Source organism: Maylandia zebra, linkage group LG13 (genome assembly GCF_041146795.1).
Source record: "Maylandia zebra isolate NMK-2024a linkage group LG13, Mzebra_GT3a, whole genome shotgun sequence".
In the NCBI taxonomy this organism is placed as follows: Eukaryota; Metazoa; Chordata; class Actinopteri; order Cichliformes; family Cichlidae; genus Maylandia; species Maylandia zebra.
In genome coordinates, this window is record NC_135179.1 from 15,686,925 (window position 1) to 15,708,876 (window position 21,952).

General features: G+C 40.3%; 1 protein-coding gene across 1 annotated transcript in view; it reads right to left on the reverse strand.

Annotated features, from left to right (window-relative positions):
• Positions 1 to 6,896: 6,896 nt before the first annotated feature.
• The window catches only part of LOC101467287 (protocadherin-15), a 228,953-nt gene continuing 213,897 nt past the window's right edge, over positions 6,897 to 21,952 (reverse strand). The window contains exons 35-39 of the mRNA XM_076891629.1: positions 13,854 to 13,872; positions 13,188 to 13,226; positions 12,964 to 13,037; positions 10,992 to 11,106; positions 6,897 to 8,344 (exon numbers count right to left, since the gene is read on the reverse strand). Of these exons, the coding sequence (XP_076747744.1) occupies positions 7,730 to 8,344; positions 10,992 to 11,106; positions 12,964 to 13,037; positions 13,188 to 13,226; positions 13,854 to 13,872 (862 nt within the window). The 3' untranslated portion in view covers positions 6,897 to 7,729. The remainder of the gene's footprint in view (positions 8,345 to 10,991; positions 11,107 to 12,963; positions 13,038 to 13,187; positions 13,227 to 13,853; positions 13,873 to 21,952) is intronic.

Genomic DNA, 21,952 nt, shown 5'->3' on the forward strand with positions numbered 1-21,952 from the left:
TGCAAAAGTCTTGAGCCATTCTTTATTTCTTCATGTTTTGCTTCCAAGGAGCCAGACTTGTAATATTTTAAAGTGGTTTGAGCAACAGTGCTCCAAGGATTTCCAAAGTGTGTCAATGTTTCTCTTTGGACATTGGCTACTTTTTCACTCATTTTTAGTACCTGACCATTTTTAGAGGGATATTTTCTGTTTTTTAAGCTGCTTAACTCTAACCTATGACTCATCGAAGCATAGAAAAACACGAAACTCAAGGGATAAACCAGTGTTATTTATAGACATAACTGATAACTTTGCAAAGCACCAATTTCTTTAGTTGAATGTTTGAAAAATGCCAACAATAACACAGTGTGACAGAAGTTTGGTAGTTTGGTACCAAGGTTATGTGCCAAGGCTTTATACAGAGCTATTGTGTCCTTAAAAAATTGAGGAAACTGGGCAGGAGAAGGACAAAAGAAGAAGCGACAGACCTAGAAAACTATCTACAGCAGATGAAGAGTATCTGAAAGTAATTTCCTTAAAAAATAGAAAAAAATCCAGCAAGACCCAACACAGGATCTGAGAGAGGCATCTGGACCTTCAGATGATGAATCTACTGTTAACTAAAGCCTCATCAAAAATGATCTTAGGGGAGGGATGGCTGTCAAAAAGCCATTCATAAAGAAGGAAAACGGAGAGAAAATGCTGAGGTATGCCAAATTACTGGAACTGGACTGAAAATCAGTAGCAAGAGTGTGGTGTGATGTGAGTGATGAGTCTAGATTTGAAAAAATCTGGTTCAAATCATTCACGCACACTATACTTAAGGACGAGGTCAGCAGAGAGGCATGACAGTGAGTGTTTACAGCCATCTATAAAACACAGTGGAAGCTCTGTCATGTTTTGGTGCTGAATTTCAGCCACTGGTGTTGGGATCTGGTCAAAATTATGTTTTCCAGATGTAACACCATCTGGACAGCATCTGATTGGAAATGGCTTTAATTTTCCAGCATGGCAGTGATGCCAAAAACACACACATACTTGCCTTCACAGAGCCTAGACCCCAGTGGTAAGCAGTTTATGATCATCTTAAAACAAAGGGCAACTGACATTGAACAAAAGAGCTTTGAAGGTTCTTCAAGAAGCCTGAAGAATTATTACTCACTAAATTACTAAAATCTTACCTAAGAGAGTTCAGGCTGTGTTGAAAAATAAAGGTGGTAATACTGAATATTAACTTTTAAGCTTATAAACTTATGAATTTAGATTTTGCCATATAAATCGTATTTTTATGTATGTTTCCACATTAATTGCTAATTTCCATTTTTTCCAGCAAAATATAAAGAAATGAGCGTTAGTTCAAGACTTTTGCACAATACCATATATAAAAAGTGAAGACTGGAAAAAAGTCTAAAATATTATTTTATGTGATATTTTCATTCCTTATCCTCTTAAACCCTTAGATAACACTTTAAAATGACTTTTTAAGCTCCTTTGGAGAGAGCCTGGGATAATTCTTATATAACCAATGATGGTTGTTGGGCTATCTATATTTTAAATGTAATCAATTCAGTCATTATTCTACTATATAAAAATAATTTAGGGCACTATGAATAGCCAAGCATTTGCAAATTATAACTGATGGCAGCACTGGGTGAGCTAGACTCTCCAGGAACACCACGCCATCAAACTTGTTTACCCGAGTAAAAAACGAATTCAAGCTATAAACCAAAACAAACAAAAACAGCAGCAATAACAGCAGTTTCGGTGTTTATCAAAGAAATGACCCTTACACCAGATGGTGTATGCTTGGTATAAACACCATTGCACAGCACCATCTAATGTGACTTCACTGAACCAACATTCAACCAGCCCCAATCTGCCCTGCAGCTTGCAACAGGGACAGATGGGAATAGTTTAGTGCTGCAGGGCAGACATGATCTAGTTTAATGAGTAAAAATGCCAGAGTTCACAGAATAACAAAAATAATGACAACGGATTCTTGGCATATGATGTAATTGCTCCAGTACCTGTGATATGTGGTCACCGCCTCTGCATTTTGTTTCGGGATTACAGAATATGTGGTAACATGACCCTTTTGTTGTAACATTAGTCATGAAATAAATCATTATATTTTGGCGTCAGGATCTGGAGGAAATGCAGAGTCCCACCCTCCAGGTCTGAGCATGCAATAAGCAATGGTGACGGATAGGTATTATGAGGAGTTTCCTCCTGCCTCCGTTAGGGATTTGCAATAATCTCCTTTAGAATGAGTCACTGGTAGATTACCATATTGCCTGCTGTAGGCCAGGATATCCTATATAGGCTATGCTAATAGGTGAAACAGGAGGTTCACTGGTGGACTTGGAATAGCTACAGTGCAAACCTGTGCCTGGGAAGCACTTTCCTCTGCACTATTAATGTATTAGATACTCCTGCTGTGCACACAGAAAGCCATACCTGCATGCTTATGAAATGGCTGCTGTTAAAAAAAAAGGACAGAAAATCTCTTTATGCATTTATGACAAGCAGTATTTACTGTGACGATCAGGATGATCTTTTTCACACACACTCGGGAGCAAAGATCAGCAAATATACCCATAGAGATTTATACAGCAATTTGAATACCATGTCTTCTCTGTGCACAGACCATGCATTCTTTATGGGGACCATTGTTTCATATTGTACAATTATCAGTGCGTGTTTCACTATACATAGATAGCGTTAGCTAAGTTTGGAAGCTTTTTTGATCATCGGTGTTTTTGAAATTGAAGCCTCGTTATAACTGGTGTGCTGATTCTATTTTTCCAGAGCAGATTGTCTGTGCAGCAAATAAAATGATCCACAACCCCGAGAGCGTCTTAGTTCCTCATGTGGATTAGGTTATTATACATTAGTCATATATGTTATAGTCATTGTCATGATTGTGTAAGGGTTTGTTTTTAATTACGCTTATATATCTCAATCATTTGTAAACAAGATTGGCTAGTGAAATATGCACTAAAAATCTAAATCCAATTTATGAATTATAAATATAGAGTTTCTACTCCTATTTTTCCATTTACTATGGATATTTGATTACAGGGTAATTTCAAGTAGAATCTTTTCTGTGAAGTTTCCTCCGCTTCTTTCAGTAAGACTGAATGCTAAAAAAATCTGCAGCTATGTGGCACTACCTACTCTGCAGTGACACTACATTCTCAGCAAGCTAATGCATTTACTACACTTGCTTAAGAGGCGTCAGGAGTGTCTGAAGCTCTTTGCACTGATTAAACTAAAGGCCAGAAACAAGGCCTCAAAAGGGCAATTAGAATAAGCATGCTGCCACAAGCTAGCATACAGACAGAGCATGACCCTGTACATTTGTTTGGCGCATACATAGCACTTCTAGCTTTGCAGACTCCCTGGTGTATGAATAATTACCATGCATAAAACCTTTAAAGATTTATGAATCTCTGTGAAGCACAGCAGTATTTCTGTATCATGATTCACATCCGCAGGTCTATTACAGAATTACTGCTGCAGAAAATGACTTCACATAAACACAGACTTTGGCAGAACCTGTTTTGGAGGATATATAAATACATTTAAATGAACCCTGAGGTTAAGATTATACGATGCAGGTCTATAGAAATACTGCTTACAACTTCTGTGATCCTTTCTGTAACTGAATTTCTACATATCTGGTTTACTGAGAAGGCAGTAACATTTACAGAAATAAACATTTAGGAAATTGTAAATTATAGTAAAATTGTGCATTGTAGTACTGCAACCTTAAGTGTTCACGAAAGGTCACAAGAACATGTATTAAAACAAGACTGAAAGACTACAGGCGTGAAGGTTTAAGTTAAACCTGCCGCAGGTACACTCACCAGATGGTTTATTAACACCTGTTGTGTCAGGAACTGATTGTCTGTCAAAAAGCGATTAAATATGGCCTGTATAGCGCTTTACTAGTCCCTAAGGACCCCAAAGCGCTTTACACAACCAGTCATCCACCCATTCACACACACATTCACACACAGGTGATGGCAAGCTACATTGTAGCCACAGCCACTCTGGGGCGCACTGACAGAGGCGAGGCTGCCGGACACTGGCGCCACCGGGTCCTCTGACCACCACCAGTAGGCAACGGGTGAAGTGTCTCGCCCAAGGACACAACGACTGAGACTGTCCAAGCCAGGGCTCGAACCAACAACCTTCCAATTACAAGGCGAACTCCCAACTCTTGAGCCACAATCGCCACAATAACATTAAGATTCATTCATTTAAAAAAAAAAAAAAAAAAAAAAAAGATTCATGATTTATTGGCTTGTAATATGTGAAACATATGCCAAATGTATCCATCATGGATGACATCAAGCCATCTACAGCAGCAAACAATATTCCTGTCACAAGGTAGAAGCTGTTTTATATATCCAATATTTATCCAGTTAAAGAGTATCAGTGACATTAAAAATGTCTTCTTTAAGAGGGATTTTGTCAAGAGGGTAGGAGAAATTGGAATAAATATAACATAACAGTTCTATAGAGGTTTGTAAAAGTCTGGTTGGTTATAGTGTTGGTACTGTATTACAGAGTCATAAAGATACTAGCAAAACATGTAATTTATTTTGTAATTTTATATATAACCCCTTTGTAAATCCTGCTGAGTACAGTCTATTTACCAATATCAACAAAGACATTACACATAAAAAAAAACACTAGATGCACATCTGTGATGCGACTCTCCCGGCAACTCAAAGTTTGGGATGATCTCAAAGAGCGTTGCTATATGGTACGTCCTGATCTTTTGATACAAGGAAAGGTGGATCAATGATCAGGCAACATTTTTCCAATATTCTGTTGTCTAGTGAGCTGGTGTGAATTATAGCCTCAGTTTCCTGTTCATGGCTGACAGGAGTGGCACCCAGTGTAGTCCTCCGTTGTTGCAGCCCATCTGCTTCAAGGTTTAATGTATTTTGCATTTGTCTTTTGAGCTGCTCAAGAGAAACTAGCTTGCTACTTATTGAATATTTTCTCATTTTCAGACAATTCTTTTAAACGGTCCCTAGATACGGTTGTGCAAGAAATCAGCAGCAGTTATGGCGGCATGATTACCAGAGTCACAAAGACTCATCCTCTTTTTGCCGTTACTTTACAAAACCTTCCAATTGATTAATCTATCAGCTCACTGATGAGAAACTTCAGTAATGGTAAATGGCCTGCATTTGTATAGCGCTTTTCTAGTCCCTAAGGACCCCAAAGCGCTTCACACTACATTCAGTCATTCACCCATTCACACACACATTCACACACTGGTGATGGCAAGCTACATTGTAGCCACAGCTGCCCTGGGGCGCACTGACAGAGGCGAGGCTGCCGGACACTGGCGCCACCGGGCCCTCTGACCACCACCAGTAATAATCATGGTGGCAAACTAGCATGAATCATTGCTTTCCCCCCCCTTTTTTTTTTTTTGCAAATGCTACAAATGTCTGCCATTTTTTCAAACCTTTACACATTTTTGTACTTTAAATAATAAATATAAATGGCAAGTAAATCCCGTTTGAGACTGAATTGCGGGTATGCTCAAGCTTAACCTTCTTTTAAAGAGAATTGTCTATTCTTAATGCTGTAATTTAATCTACTAAGTGAAATGATCAGGGTGAGGAGTGAAGCAAAAAAAGGTTTTGGACATAATCCTGTGACAAACGGAAACGCTTAGTAGAAATGCTTCCATTATTCATTGGGCCAGCTTTAATCCAATTCATTAGGAGAATTTCACAAAAGGTGATCGGTGAAGTCCTCTTATGTCCTTTTTTTTTTCTTTTCTTGTTAAGATGAAATGCATCTGTGCCCCCCTCATATCCAAAGAAAATTAATTTGCATTCTTGTTAGGAATGCTCCTGTTTCATATTAGTACGGTATACACATAGAATAAAATTTTATACAAGAATTGGCAAAAAACAGTGCATAATATTGTACCCAAGAGCAGCACTGTGCACTGAGCTGACAGGAGTGCTGTTCTCCTGTCAGCTGTGAAGGTTCCTGTGAATGTGCATGCAGAGTGGACTAGCAAAGAAACCAGGTGGCTGTTGAGACACAGTAAACACAACATACACGTGAAAATTAAACAACCTCATCTTTATGCTTTTGGGTTGGTCTTGCTTCTATGTATGCATTTTTTTCTTTTTCCCAGTGCAGAGATCAGTTTGGATCCTTAAATACACCGGGCTTGTTGTTGTAGGAACAAGGTTTCCTCCTGACCTATTTATGGAGCATCTTTTCAAGCCGTTTCACTCGCATTCAGCTGCTGCTCTTTCTGAACATGAGCCGATGTAAAGAATTTGACTGACATTCTCATGGTGTGAATGAGTGCAAAACACTTATTGTTAATGCTATTCTGGATGTGGTAGATGTGCAACGCTATGATAAACCAACAATCAAACCAAGGATGTTATTAAGATTTCCATTTACAATTTTCATTTTGCCTTTTTTTCCCCTCTAAGCAGGTTGTGCTGATAGTTGAGAAAGTAGGCTCAGTGCTGTCAGTTTCTTGCAGTTCCAGTCATACTTCCCACAGCTTTTCAGAAATACAGTAGCTATCCACAACCCCATATTTGGTGACCTGTCATTGCTCTCCTTTAAAGTGAAAGCCCACTCGACAGAGAAAGCATCATTCTGAAAGCCCTCTTTCTGCAGATGCTATATTGTTTTGAGATTACTGCAGAGTTCTGCTACTTTCCTCCTCATTATACAATTGAAGGCTGTCTTTATAACCTCAAACAGTATCATAAAGGCATGCAATGATGTAGTTTCATGTTTGAATAAGACCCAGCTGCTATTAACATAATCCTTGTTGCTAAAAAACCTTCATGTTGAGCATAGGGCAACGTGGCAGAAACGATAAATGCCAGAAATTATGCTTCACAAACCAATAAAATAGGCAGAGCTTTATTGTTGAATGTGATACATGTTTTTGGTTTTCCTTCCACTGTCACGACATGATCAGACTGAACCTGCATCATGTAAAGGGACTGAAAATATCACATTCTGTAGGTACAAATGTCCATATAAAAACACTATGATCACACCGTCATATTCCACTGTTGAAATACAGCAATGACAGTCATGTGGCTATTATGTCTTTAATGTCATATGTTAGACTCTTCATATCTGTTAGATAGAAAATAGACAAAAATAATTTCATATATTTTTCATAAATTCTCAAAAACATCACCGAGTGATCACAACATAAAATAATCAGTAACAATTTGAATTATTCGCAAGTACAACCCCATTAGCAAAATAACTTTCTTTTCCCACATCACAAACTACATTACCACCATTTCTTCATATTTCTTTAAAGTACCTTTTTAACAGCATAGTGTAATGGACAATTTGTTTCAGAAAAAAAAGATAAACGGATGCAAAAAAAGGATTCACTCCATAAAATAAGTCCATCTTCTGTGCTGAATAAAATTAAAAGTACACTCAAGCACTCAATCACATATAATTTCATATTTCTTTGAGGCACTCATTGCCTTTCAGCTCAATGTTCCCACCTGTAACGGCCCTGTTGGTGATAAAAACTTGTTACAATAAGCTTTAACATATTAGGACTAAATAAAATGTGACTATAAGGGCAATCACCCATCTGTGATTGAAGCTTATCCAGCTTAGGCACACATTTTTATGACCAAGAAAAAAAACACTTGATAGAGAATGGAAAACAACCAAAAAAGGGGGATCAATTTTTCAGCATGGCCAGTCAGAGTTTTGTCATTGGTATGTGCAGGTTGTTCCAAGGTCCCATCCACAATTCCTCCTCATCTGATAATGTGTGGTCACTGTGGGACTCCAGTGTCTCCCTACTGTTCTTGTGGTTGTCAACTGAAGTCTCTTGCTGCTCAGTGACACACGGGCCACTGCTGTTTCTGTCAATTGTGGCCTTAGCAATATTGGTTTTGGACCCAAAACTTTTAAGCTCTTTAATGGTGGAACCCAGGGAACTACAAGAGGACCGAGTGTTGAGGTTGATGTCCATGTTGGAGGGAACACTCGTACCTCTTTCATTTTCTGCTTCGTTTCCCATGTCCTCAACACTAATAACCGGAGGCGGTTCTTCATGTGTTACGCCCAGCTTTTCTAGTTTTTTAAAATGCTTACCCAGCCGACATGGAGAACCCATCTTTAGGTTGTTTAGATGAGGCGGTCGCCTAGTTCGCACAATAGTGCCATTCTGTGCAAGGTAGATATTCCCGTTTATGTTGCTGTGGCTGTTTGGGAGTCTGTTCCGTTGCGTCTCTGTGCTGCTGTCCTCTGCAGTGGAGCTGGTCTCGTTTTCCCGATCTACAATCAACTTAATCCGCTTCTTTCTCCCAGGCTGAGGAGAAAGTGGAGGGTTATTGTTATTATATTTACTTTTTTTAAGAGGGTGCAGTAAGTGAAAAATCTTTTTTTTAAAAACCCACACACAGAAACAAGTACTGTATAATTAAAAAAAACTGGGAAACAAAGCTGTTTTGAAAAGAATTTGCAGTAACTGTTTAAATCAGAACCTGGCTAAAAACCTGTTTTATCATTTTTTTAAAGTTTCTGTTCTGTGCTAGACTTGCATTTTAGTGAGAAATCTCGTGTTTCCATAGAAAATGACAACCACACAGTAATAATCTGAACATCACAAGAAACACAACCTCCCAAAAAACACACTGAGCAATAAGTTAGTGTTTTGACATGCAAATTTCCACTCTAGAAACACGGCATGAAAACATCAAAGAGAACAGAAAGCCAAAGATGTGAGAAAGAGAGATTCCAATATTGCAGCAGGAAAATCAGGTCCTTTCTTGCTAAGGGGGAATGAGGAAAAAGTGAATGTGAACTCTCTAGAGGCAAGCAATATTTCTTCACTCCCATGCAAGGGTAATTGATTTTATTCACTCTTACTTCACAGTGGACAATATATCTCTCTAGAAGGCAGTTGACTTTCCCTCAGAATCTGAATCAGCATCAGATGTTTCTTCAGTTTCTTCTGAGCTCTTTGATGCACTGCGGGTCCCTGATCCAGAGCCCCTGACTGAGGATCTGTCAGAGGAGATGGCATCCTCGTCCACCTCTGTGATAGGAGACAGTCCTCCATATGTCTCTTCCGAGGTGTCACCAATGCTTCTGATCTCAGAGCGGGCAGGAGGACCAGTGTAGGACGTAGAAGGCCCAGGGTCTCCAGATGCCACACTGGATCTCCTAGATGATCCTGCATCACTGAGTTCGCTGGTGGACTCTTTGCTCTCGTCATCAGCCTCAGAGTCGTCTTCATCCTCCTCTTCACTTTCCTCTGTGATTGTGTCCTCAGATCCACGGCTCACAATAGACTTTCGGGAACTTCGGCTGCCACTAGTTGACTTGGAACCAGCTGAGCTCATGCTGCCCAAAGAACTCACGTCTGAACCAGACATTTTTCTCTGGCTGGACCGAGATAATGAGCCTTCACTTCCTGAACCTGATTCTGGCTCACTGGCTGTCCCTGTCCCCGACTCGGCTTCACTGAGGTCCCCGCTGGACTTCTCTGAAGTTACTGCTGATGATCTAACACTTGAGCCAGATAAAGATGCAGCAGTACCACCACTACCACTGCCACTCTCACTTGTACTTTCACTTCTGCTACCACTGACACTGGAACTCCCACTGACACTCTTTCCAGAAGCACCACTCCCCTTGCTGGCTTCAGTCGCAGAGGATCTCGTGGAAGAACGAACAGAAGAGCCACTTTCTCTAGTGCTGCCTGAAGCTTCCTCAGACTCGTCTTCAGAGTCTTTCTCTGTTTCTGAATCCTTTTCTGTGCTTGTTCCCCCCTCTGTTGCTGAGCCTGTTTGTGATTCTGTTTCTTCCTCAGACTGTGACTCTTTCTCGGTTTCTGACTCTTTCTCAGTTTCTGACTCTTTCTCGGTTTCTGACTCTTTCTCGGTTTCTGACTCTTTTTCTGTAGCTGACTCCTTCTCTGAGTCTGACTCCTTCTCTGAGTCTGACTCCTTCTCTGACTCAGATTCTTTCTCACTGGCAGATTCCTTATCCGTCTCTTCTCCTTCAGACTTGGACTTGCTTTCCTCATCGGAATCTCCTGGCTCTTCATCAGGCTCTTCCTCTGAGTCCACGGTGCTTTCATTGGCATCATCCCGGTCTAAATCAACTTTGAGATAATCTCTGTCAACACTGCTTTTCTCTGAGGTTTCATCGTCAGAGCCCTTCTCTTTACTGCTTCCACTAGCACCTGCTTCTGGCTCACTTTCTGTCACACTAATGGACACTTTAGACTTTCTTTCATCCTCACTAGCTGCTTGTGAGGCTTCCTCATCTAGTTCACTGCCAGTGGCTGAGCCACGACTCACACTACTCTGTGACTTTCTTCGGACCTGCAACTTTGTGCCCAAGTTGATTTTCCTCAAGACTTTCCCAAGCTTGCTACGGGCATCAGACTTGCTGTCTATTGGTCCCATAACTGCTGGTCCATCAGCTAGACTTTCCTGGCTGTCAATACGGCGAGCAGACATCAGTTTGGCATAATCCTTGTCCGTCTTCCCGGCGCCAAACATCTTGAACATCCTGGCTTTTTTCCATGGAGATGTGCCAGAAGCACTGGCATCAGATGGCTGCTCTCCTCCCTTGCTGGCAGCCAGAAGTTTGCTGAGTTTCATGACAGACTTCAGTTTCTTGGCAGCCATAGAAGGTTCACCCTCCTCTGCTGGCTCAGCTTGTTCAATTTCATCCTCTGGTGGCAAATCCCTAAACGCAACTCTCTTCTGCGGACCTCTACCTCGCATGCCACCACGGCCCCTGCCTCTGCCCCGGCCCTAAGATAATCACATTTCATTTAGCAACCATGAATTTGTGAATATAAAGCCATCGTGCTGCATAGGTTTCACACACATTACTGTTCAGTAATACCTTGAACACACAACTTATTAAAACAAATATTTGAGATAATACTCAAGATAATCAGTGAAAGTCTGAAATTCACATTCAAGCAAGGGTAATACCTCAGGGCCATGTGGACTGTAGTAATACCCATCATCCTCCACAATAACCTCTCCATATTCATCATACATGGGTGATATCAGCCTCCGCCGACTGCCGTACTGAGGAAAGTCGTACCTATAGTTGTTCACAGAAAAGGGATTCGAATTAGTTTAGGCTGATGATTAGTTGAAAACACCAAAGTTGACACACTGCAATATTAAAAAAATAAATCTCAACCAGATTTATTACTTTAATATCAAAGACCCACTGTATCATGTAAGGGACCTGTTATTATTAGTGATAGTAAATATTCTGCATTGCAAAGGAAGATTATCAATCTCCTATGGGAACAGGAATTATAGCAATATCAATATACTCACAAAGAATCAAGCAAGCTAGAAGGTTATTTACCCCATATCAGTGTTTTAAAACCTGCATTGTATTTACAGTACAGTGTGATTTGCTCAGTAGCTAATAAAGGGGCTTAGTTTTGCTGTCTGGAATTCTTTCCATTATTATTTTTCAAGTCCTTTCTCTAAATTGCCCTCAATTATATCAGGCTGATCCCATTAATTACTGCTTTTGGTTGTTGTTAATATAACTGAGAACGTCTTTGGTCAGACAGACAGTAATTGCTGTGGTGATTTACTGCACTTTTTGAAATTACTTTTCAATTTAGTGAGAAAGCAAACAAGAGGGGGAAAGCATGCAGGCTAAAAGGCTAAAAGAGTGTTCCTCCAAAAGAAAAGAAGACAAAACAAATATTTCAGTATATTTGCCTGTGTTTGTCAAAATCCTCTATTGAATTACAAGAATGCAACCACATGTGGAAATGGAGACTGTAACAAGCAATAACTAAAAGCCCATTAAAAGCACGTGAATTTAATTAGCTTGTTTAAAGACCACACACTATGTATGCAGAATGCTAACAAAGAAACACAAGAGAGAAGAAAAAAGTGTTAACGGTCAAATTACATAACATCGTATGGTAGCCGCAAACTTTTAAATATATAAATCAAATTTTGCTTTACTATATAATATGAGGCTGTACGCGTTAATGCGGTTGTTTAATGCCTCACCTAGGATGTGAGTTAATATTTACTTTAAAATACTAAATTAGAGAGGTGGCTACACTTTACGTCTGCTGTAAGGCCCGTGCAGTCTGGTGACTGCAGCATTAAAAGCTTAACTGCTAATAAAGTTTGCCCCTCATCTCAAATAGGAGCAGATCAAAGTCTTCACATAGTGATGGTACACTCACTGGCAGTGGCAGCTTTTACCAAAAAAAAAAGTGACATGTCATTAAAATATAAGTTCAGCTTGTTAGAAATGAAGGTGTGATTCAGACAATAATTAAGCTGGCTGGTGAGAAACTACAGAGGCAATTAGAACACTTGATTTCACTACGCACAGTTTTTTCCCCCTAGTTTGTTAGATTTTCGTTCAGCGATTTAAGGCTGGAAGATATAAAAGCTTCTTCCCGTTTTGATAAAAGTTGCAGCATAATTCCCCACAGCAGCGCAAGTCACCTGCAACAGAGCAGGAGCGTTTAATGAATAACAATTTCTCAGCAGCTGTTACAGCTTTGAGTTCCATGTTTTTCCTTTTTAGACCATATGGGCAAAGTAACCGGGCAGCCAAAACAGCCTTTATCCATTAAGCTATGGGAAGAACATTCAGACTCTCAGGTGCCTGACTGAAGGGAGCATAACTGATCTCATTTTGGCAGGAGTAAAGAGGGCAAATGCTTGGATGGTACTGAAGGGGCAGCTTAAGTTATGTGCATCATTTTATTCTGAGCTTCTTTGAAAATCTCATAATTCTCCAAGGATCTCGGCTCTCAAAGAGAGCTAGAAGGCAAGGTCAGGATGAAGAGGTCCTAATGATGTAACTTAAGAAAAAAAATTTTTCTAAATGAACCAAGGGAGATCAGGTCCATGGATTAAAGTACAACTGATTAGAGATAAAACAGTCAGTCGGCTGCATGCTCACCCCTGGTCATAATTATAGTAGTCCTGTGTGTAGTAGTCCTGGCCTGGGTCGATACCTGACTCCATGGAGAGTTCCTGCGTTTCAGAGGGGCAGAGAGGGAAATTACTCAGCACTCCTCACAATAAGACATCAGAAGATGAGCAGCAGCAGCACAAAGGGCGGGGGGCATGCACAGCAGAATGACCACAATTGCTTTAAATTTAGAAAAGCAGGTGTGTTTCTACCTCAGGTCTCAGAAGAGATGGCCTCAGCAGTTGCTGTTGCTGCCAGAAGTTAGTAGAGAAGAAGGATAAGGTAAAGGAAGGGACAGGCAGCAGAGAAACAAACATGCGACAGACCTCAATCTACTTCAGATTTAAAGCCAGACAAAGCTGGACTCACTGAAACATCTACGGAGAAGGAAGGTGAAAAGATTGATAAATTATTGATGGAAACAAAGCAAGGAAGGAGAGTGAAAATCCCAGCCAAGCAATGGAGATGAAAGAAACTGCGCTCAATAAAAAGGAAGGAAGAAAGAAAGAAAACATCCCGTGCTTATCTGACACTGACAGTTCAGATGATTTAAAAGATTATTCGAAAGGAAAAAAAGACTTTAATGTCAAACTGACAAAAAGAGTCACACTGTTTGGTTCCTGATTAGTTATTTTTCCACCAGAGGAGAAAAACTCATCCAACTGCTTATCTGCTATTTGACGGGAACATTGGAGAATACAAAAGACTCTCAAAAATCAAACCTAAACTGTAATGTCAGTGTTAGAACTTCTATCACCGCGATCTCATCTTAATCTCATTCACTGTTTTCCATCAAGTGAATCGCAGATAAGAATAATGGTGTCAAAATGTCTGAGCACAACAATAAGGTGTAAAAACATCACGATGGGAATCCTTACCTGTCGGCCGTACCCTCGCCTCCTGCGTGTCACAGAAAGGAGAAAATAAGATAAATAATGAATATGGACTGACAACAACATTTCAAGTGCTTATAGATAAATTAAATGTTAAGTCTAGTGTGCCTACGTTCTGCTGACCAGAGAAGAAATAACAGCTTTACTTACTCTGCATTTTCAAGTGTTAAATTACAGCGTTGCAGATATTGTTCTGTTTTAAAAAAGGGTGCCTTAGGCTGCAATGTTATCACGCTGGTGTGGGCTGTTTTTTTCTCTCTCCCTCTGTTATCTCATCCAAACAGGAACAATAAAAAAATACAATAAATGCAAATATGGAAAGGGCTGGGAAAATTTGAAAGTCAGTGTTTATAAAGTCATATCTAATGAATCTACCAGCAGATATGAAAAGGACATTGTGATAAAGGGCAGAATTTCTGACTCAAAGAATTTTAATAAAAATCTCTTTGGTTATCACGTCATAATATGCCTACAGAAAGTAATGGATTTCTTTTCTAATGAATTGGGGAAAATCTTAGAAATGTCACTATATTAACCACATGAAAAACAACTCAGAACTCCTCCTGAGGATAAAAGTGCGCCTGCATTGTCTTCAGTACGAGTGAATGAAACGGCAAGTAATGGAGCAGCTCGGCTGAAAGCTCCAGCTTCACGGGCGTACAACTGTAACCTGTCTGGGCCCATAAATGATGATGACTCTCACACACTCAGATATATGGCCAAGCAATGATGTGAGATTCCTCTGGAGAGTTGTAATCTGTTATTATGGGCAAGGATCAGGGGACAGGGCAGAGCCATATGCCACACCTCCCAGGCAGAGTGGACGATGGGACTGGGATCTGATGGATGACCTGTTGGCTTGGCTGCTGGCTACTTCTGTTTCATGCAACATGAAGAAAAATGGCCCAGTGGATAATAGCCATAGGAAGTTTGCACAAGAGAGGAGTTGGCAGAAGATGTGTGATGAAGAAATGTTATAGAAAAAGAGGTAAGAGTGGTGAACTCAAAATTACAGCAAGACTGGAATATTGAACAGCCTTGTATCGTATCTATAACAGGAGGGTGATGTTGGCTCTGTTAATAAGTAGCTTTACTATCTGGCGGTGCAGATATTTACATGGAGACTAAAAATAGAATCTTTATCACCCTGCTGGTACAACAACATGTAGTAAAGCAAAGATAAACATGAAAAGGTTGAAAAATATAAAGATGAGGAGCTTGTTTTACCACATTTTTTAAAATTAGATATGTAACTGGAGTGAGCACCCTTTTATCTTAGCAAACAAACAGAAAAACAAAAAGAAACGGGGAAATATAATCACATTACCACCATCTTTGTGCAGAGATAACAAAGCTATCTATCAAAGCTCACAAATTAGCAGGATGCTATATTACTAGCGATCCATAACTGTCTAGCCAGGACAGGAAATGGCCAATTTTCATCATTCACAGGCACAACTGGTTACTGGCTGGTCAGTCTCATATACGTCTGTTATAAGCCACTCTATTTCATGCGTCACAACATGCAGACAAATACAACTATTTGTGCTGTGAGTGTGCACAAACTTCTACAGAGTGAAGACACCGGGTTTCCCAAAGTAAACCATTGAAGGTTGACCACGGTCATCCTTTGATGGTTTACTTGGTTTTAGTGCACTAAAACATTTGTCACAACGAACCTAATCAGACACCTAAATAGCCTCACACAGCTGAGCATGGACATTTTAAAGAAGCTAACAAAGACAAAGTGGCTACAGCTAAAGCTATTCAGGGCTCACAGCCAGCAGCCTCGGTAAGAGCCTCGGTATTAGTGAAGGATCGAAGAAGTCAATCTCCTCTTAGTTGGTAAATTTCTAAACATAATAGAAAGTCTACTAGGTGTATGAAATTTGTTTTGTTACATAAATCTGTTGTACCTGCTTTTGCCAGTAAGGTAACATATGTCAAATAAAGGTGGGTGTACAGCAACACATTTTCAGTTAAATATTAGTACGTCTAGTAGAAAACCACTTTATTTTCAGTTTTTTTAAGGGGGAGAGAAGATCTTACAACCTACTCATGCTTGAGGAAAATTGTGAAGTTGAATCATTTCTTCTTATTATTTTTTTCTTATTGTGAAAATTATATTTTGCATTGAAAAAAGCTGATTTTTGTTTGCAAATGCTGCCAGTTATAGTTCTTAGAAAAAAATCAAAACGGCCAAAATCTAGTATTAATCTGAATCTGCCAAGGATATTGAGGTTGATGCATATCTATTTATCAAATGCTACCTTGTTTGTTTTAGCTGTAACCCTGATATTATAGCTAATTTATTGTGGCTTTCGGGTGTGTTTGTTTCCTTTGGACAGAGCTGTTTCTTTATAACAGGATTTAGTTAAATATCTATTATGTGGACCAGAATAGAAGGATTATTTTCTAATGTAACTCACAGAAAGACAGCTGCAAATCACCAAATGTTTAACTTTTCTTAACAAACAATAAATCTGGTATAAAGCTGCTTACTAATCGGCATTTTTTGTGCACACACCCGCTGTTTTCTATAGGATACTGTATAATGATTGGTTTGTATTTTCTCAGTTGCAGCTTAGATAATTCTACTAAAAACATAGTAATAATAATGGATTGGATTTATATAGCGCTTTTCAAGGCACCCAAAGCGCTTTACAATACCACTATTCATTCACTCTCACATTCATACACTGGTGGAGGCAGCTACAGTTGTAGCCACAGCTGCCCTGGGGCAGACTGACAGAAGCGAGGCTGCCATATCGCGCCATCGGCCTCTCTGGCCAACACCAGTAGGCAAGTAGGGTAAAATGTCTTGCCCAGGGACACAACGACCAGGACAGAGAGCCCAGGGATCGAACCGGCGACCTTCCGGTTACAGATGCGATTCCCAACCCCCTGAGCCACGGTCGCCCAAACATAGCACGTTATGTGTATGTTACTCTTGACTTTGACTGGTTTTTTTTTTGCATTCCCAATCAAAACTTTTTCTGAGAATAATTCTCTAGAAATAAACTGTTTAGCTTTCCTTTCTTTATTTTTTTTGATATTACTGCATTGAACTGTCAGCTGGAATACAAAACAATATTGATAAAACCAACTGTAAAAAAAGAATATAAAGAAGACAATCCATTAAGACGGCTCTTTGGGTTGAAAGAAACAGCGTGTGATCACCTAGCCTCTTTGCAAAAGAGATTACCCCATGCAGTGAACATGGAATACAGAATTAGAGGACCTTCGATCAGCCCATCAGGGGAACATGTGATGAATCAAACATTACATTGCTCTGGAATTGAGGTATGCTAAGACCATTTGCCTTAGGGCATGGAAGGTGAAACAAACACATAAAGGGTATATAGCAGAAAGACAGAGCGGAGAGAAAGTGAGAAACATGAACACAAGAAGAAGAAAAAAAAGAAGAGAACGGGAGCAGAGGCTGCATTGCAATGAGTCTAAAGAAGGTAATAGAATCTCCAGAGGACCAAAAGGAAAGATTAACAAGAAGAGGCCAAGGATTGGAAAGTATCAGAACTAACTGCAGGGAGAGGGGCGGTGTAAGAGACAGAGAAACGCAGGCAGGGAGAAGGTCAGAGGAATAGAAAAGGAAAGGAGAGAGTAACAGTAGTTGACAGTCCCACAGGCAGCAACCCTGGTTAACGATTGATTGCTTCTCTAATTAGCCTTTTCCAGAGTGCAGACGAACATCACAGTGACTACTTTATCATGCTGAGAGGATCTTTGCGGACATGTGAATAGACAGGTCCCCCAGCGGTTGGCTCTCTTAATTCAACATGAGCCTCCTGGGATCAGCCGATGTATATCTTTTTATAGCTTCAACCAACATAAGAGGCTTTCAAATAAACGTAGCTGGTACAGGCATTCACTTGTTTGAATAAAGACACTGTGTACAGCTTGTCATATTATATTATCCCGTATTTTTCGTTTGCTTCAGTATACATATTTTTGATTCTTTATGTACATATTTCACAGAATCCCACATCTCTTAAGGTTAGATTTCATTTTCAGTCACCATGTTATGTACTTAAATACACCTACAAGTAACAACTTTCTGAATATGGGATTACCCTCACTGAAAACTGAGAAGCTTATTCCATAGATTTACATACCTTTGGGAAATTGGTGAAAACAGATATTGAGAAAAAAAAAAAAAGGTCTAATATTATGTTGTTCTTCTTGCCTGATTTGGATTCTGGATGAAGCAATTGCATACTAAATTTTCATGCTCTTATCTCAGAGAAGAAGTAAAAGAACAAATTCAAAATCCCCAATATGAAGCCAGCCAGTGGTTGAAGAAACAGACCCCAGGGCTGTGGGACTTGAAAAAATGCTATTTAGTATAATTTAATTAAAATAGTTTTGGCTATGAAATGTTAATGTTAAGATTAAGATGGTGCATATGTATAACATGCTGAACCGACTAATCCGTGAACTCAGGGGCATACTTAATGCTATCACAGTCCTCATACCAGTTCACATAATTAAAATATGAAAAAAAAAGCCAAACCCATACTAAATATGCAAGCCTCTTTTTTATACTGCTAAGAAAGGATCTGAGGACATTCCTTGGCTGATGGCTCTAGAATTTAAAAAAAAAAAATGACATGACTAAAGCATACACTAACTGTATACAACATAAAATGCAGAAACAACAGGAAAAAAACAGGCATGGAAATGTAGAAATGAACATAATGAGAATATGGAGACAAAGGAAAAGTCAGAACACAGTGGACTGAGAAGTAACCTGCTCACTGAGCTCAGCAGTGTTTGGACTGTTTGAGTTCAGTTGGCTTGTCTGCTGAATGTCTGCTGCTACGTTCGGTTTACTTGCAGCATTTCCAGCACAATTCATACTTGTTGAGTTGATTTGGACTTCAGAGCTGGAGTTGTTTGCTTTTGGCATGCTCTGCTCCTCACTGGTGTCAGAGCTTTGCAGTTTGTTAGTACACTCTGATTCCTCAGTCACTTGTGGTTTCGTGCTAAACTTGGGCATCTTACAATTTTTGTCTACTTGGCTGTACAGGTTGGCAACAGACCTTTCTATGTCAGCTAGATTCTGGATGTTTTTCAGGATCCCTTTAAGCTCCTTCCTCCCACCGTCAGCTTGTGATGGTGAAAGCGGAGGAGGGTGTTTTCGTTCGGAAACAGGGCGAAGGGAAGACACGGGCGGCAAAGAGGTTGGGATAAACTGAACGACTGGGCGTGGCTGATTGCTAGCAGGTGATAGAGAGGGAGGCAGAGGTGGTGGGGGCGGAAGAGTGATGTGTTTATTGACAGGAGGAGGAGAAGAGGACTGAGAAGTACATTCAGGTTTATGAAGGGAGGAAAGTGGAGGTGGAGGTGGAGGAGGAGGAGGAGGAGGAGGGCTCGAGGGAGGAGGTGTGGGCGGGGAAGTTGGACGTGGCTGCTGCTGCAGTGGAGGAGAAGGCGGTGGATTTTCTGGTGGGTCAGGTATGATCTCCACAGTGATATGGCATGGCTCCTCTGTCAAATATTTGGAGATGCCAGAGCTAAACGTCTTGAGAATAGGCGCAGTTGATTTCTGGCTAGCCAGGGGGAGTGGCTCATCTCCCCGGGTAATTCTAAAGCTGGGGGGCACATCTCTGCCCACAGACATTGGACTGTAGGGGTAATCGATGATGGATAGCAGAGCCTCTGAGGTCAGCTCCAGCATGTCATCACTGTCTCTATCCCTGACAAGGATGGAAGAGAGGGAGCCTGCGGGTGCTCTATTTTGCTTGAGGGTTTGCTCCTGGAAGCCCCGATGCCCAAACTGGCTGGCCTGCTCACGGAATGACAACTTGGTCTCTGTGCTGCCACTCGCGTGAAGTATGTCTGAACTCGCTGGCCTTTGCTCGCCACTCATGCCTGCCTGGAGTATCTGCAGCTCCCATTTGGCTGGGTCTATAAGAGCCTGTCTCCTTGGTACCTCATAACCATGCTGTCCTCCATGAATGCGACCAGGCATTGACCAGACGAACCCTGACCCTGCTGTGTGGGGAGGAGAAAAGGAGAACCGCTTTTCAGATGGGCTCTCCCCACGTGCGTCAGGACTGCAGAGAGGAGTGTTATCATCATAGACAGGGTTGTGGGTGGTGAGTGGGTTGTGGTCAGAGAGGAAGGTCACGTTGCTCTCTGACTTGGGTAAGTTGACACGGAGTGCTCCGTTGCTGCGGGCTGCAATGGCACGACAGGCAAAGGTGCTAAGAATCCTCTGGTGGTCAGCCTCCTCAATGACAGAGTTTTTAGCCCTGCCCCGGCAAAAGATGGAGGTGAAGAAGAAAAAGACTTGAAACAGATAAAGACTGATAGGTTTGAGCTGAATAAAGCAAAGAAACAAAGGGTGAAGCAAAAGCAACTGTGTGAAAATATCTTGACAGACAGTCTCTCGTAGTACTGTGACTCAGAAATTTGTTTTGGGTTTTGGATGATTAAATATCTGCACAGTATAAAGTAACTAAAGCGCATCTGCGTTCTTAAGAAATCAAAATAACAATGATTTGAATAAACTTTGCAAACTTAAAGAAATTACAAATCAAATATTGAAATTGTGAAATTATTACACTGAAATATATGAGCTCAGTAGCCATCATGAACCTATGCAGGATGCATTAGTGCCATCGGTCACAGCACAGAGAGATGTAGAGAGCAGTGAAACTAAGAGCAGCACAGTACAAAAGAACACAACAGTCTAATGGGACGCAAGAGAGGAGACATCTACGGCGATATCTTATGAAATGCACTACCTCTAACCAAACTAAGCCTTCTCTTTTTTCTCACAAGAATGAAGTACGTGCATGAAAACCCACTAGGTCTTTCCACCCTTCATCAAGATCAATTACCAAACAAACTATGCCACTTAAATTCCAGAATTTAAGTATATTAATTATGTGCATATGTTTAAAAAAAACAACTAAGCAGGCAGGGCAACAAGGACATTTTTCTTGCAAAATTTACGCACAATATTGTTCATATTTATTGACCTCTGTCATGTTTTGGCATTACTTACTGCAGTCTGAATCCAGAGAGACAAGGGAATTGAAAATGAATGAGAAGATATAAACACAGACAGATGGTAAGAAGACTAAAGGAGAAATATCAGAGGTGTTAATGGAAAATGAAAACATGGATGAAGCGTCGACACGAGGGTACGGCAGGTTTCTGCATTTTAAACTCAAATACCAGACTGATTAACTTCTGTCTACATTTGACACCATGCTGCGTGCATACAGTATAACTTTGAGAGCTTTTGTTTTTCACAGATGGAAATGTATAATTTTAACAATATGATTGTTTTTAAGAGAAACTCTTCTTCTTCCTGGTGAAAACTGGGAAATAAGCTCCGCGTACACAATTCTTAGCTACAATACAATAATGCCCATAAAAATTCTACTTATGCTACAGAATCAAATGTTTCTGCCTACATTTAAAAACTGCGGTGGGCATATTGTGGACGCTCTTCGTAGCTTAATGTTAGGTTTACATTTTTTTTTAAAATGCAAAAGTGACATTAGAAGCAGTATTCCTTGAACGAGCTGAAAATCAAAATTGCTAAGCCCATTACCTAAGCAGTTTAAATGTAGTCTCATTTAATCTGCAAACATTAACATTTCATCACACATTTAGGGCAGGATTTAATATTAAAGCTGAAATTCGATTGTGCTGATGGCAAAACACTTTGGACCAAAGTTAGGGAAGCACTTAATGTAGGCTACCGCAGGTTACATTTTTAAAGGTAACTCGTGACAATCCTTGAACTTGGACATTATTCTGTATTTGTTTCTATTTCTAGGAAACCATGTGCTTTTTTATTAACCTAAACACACTCTTACCTTAAGAGAGGTTCTTGCTAAAATGCATAGGCACTCAACTAGAAACACATAGATATGCTAAAATCTAGTCACCTGCTGTGCTGCACCATACGGTGCAGTTTGCAGACATCAAAAGTGGATCATAGTTACAGAGACAACAAGCAGAGAGATCCTTTGATGCAACTATTAATGTGTCTCAAGCAGTGTGGAGACTCCTGAGGTCAACATCCAGAGCAGCCAGTGGCCATT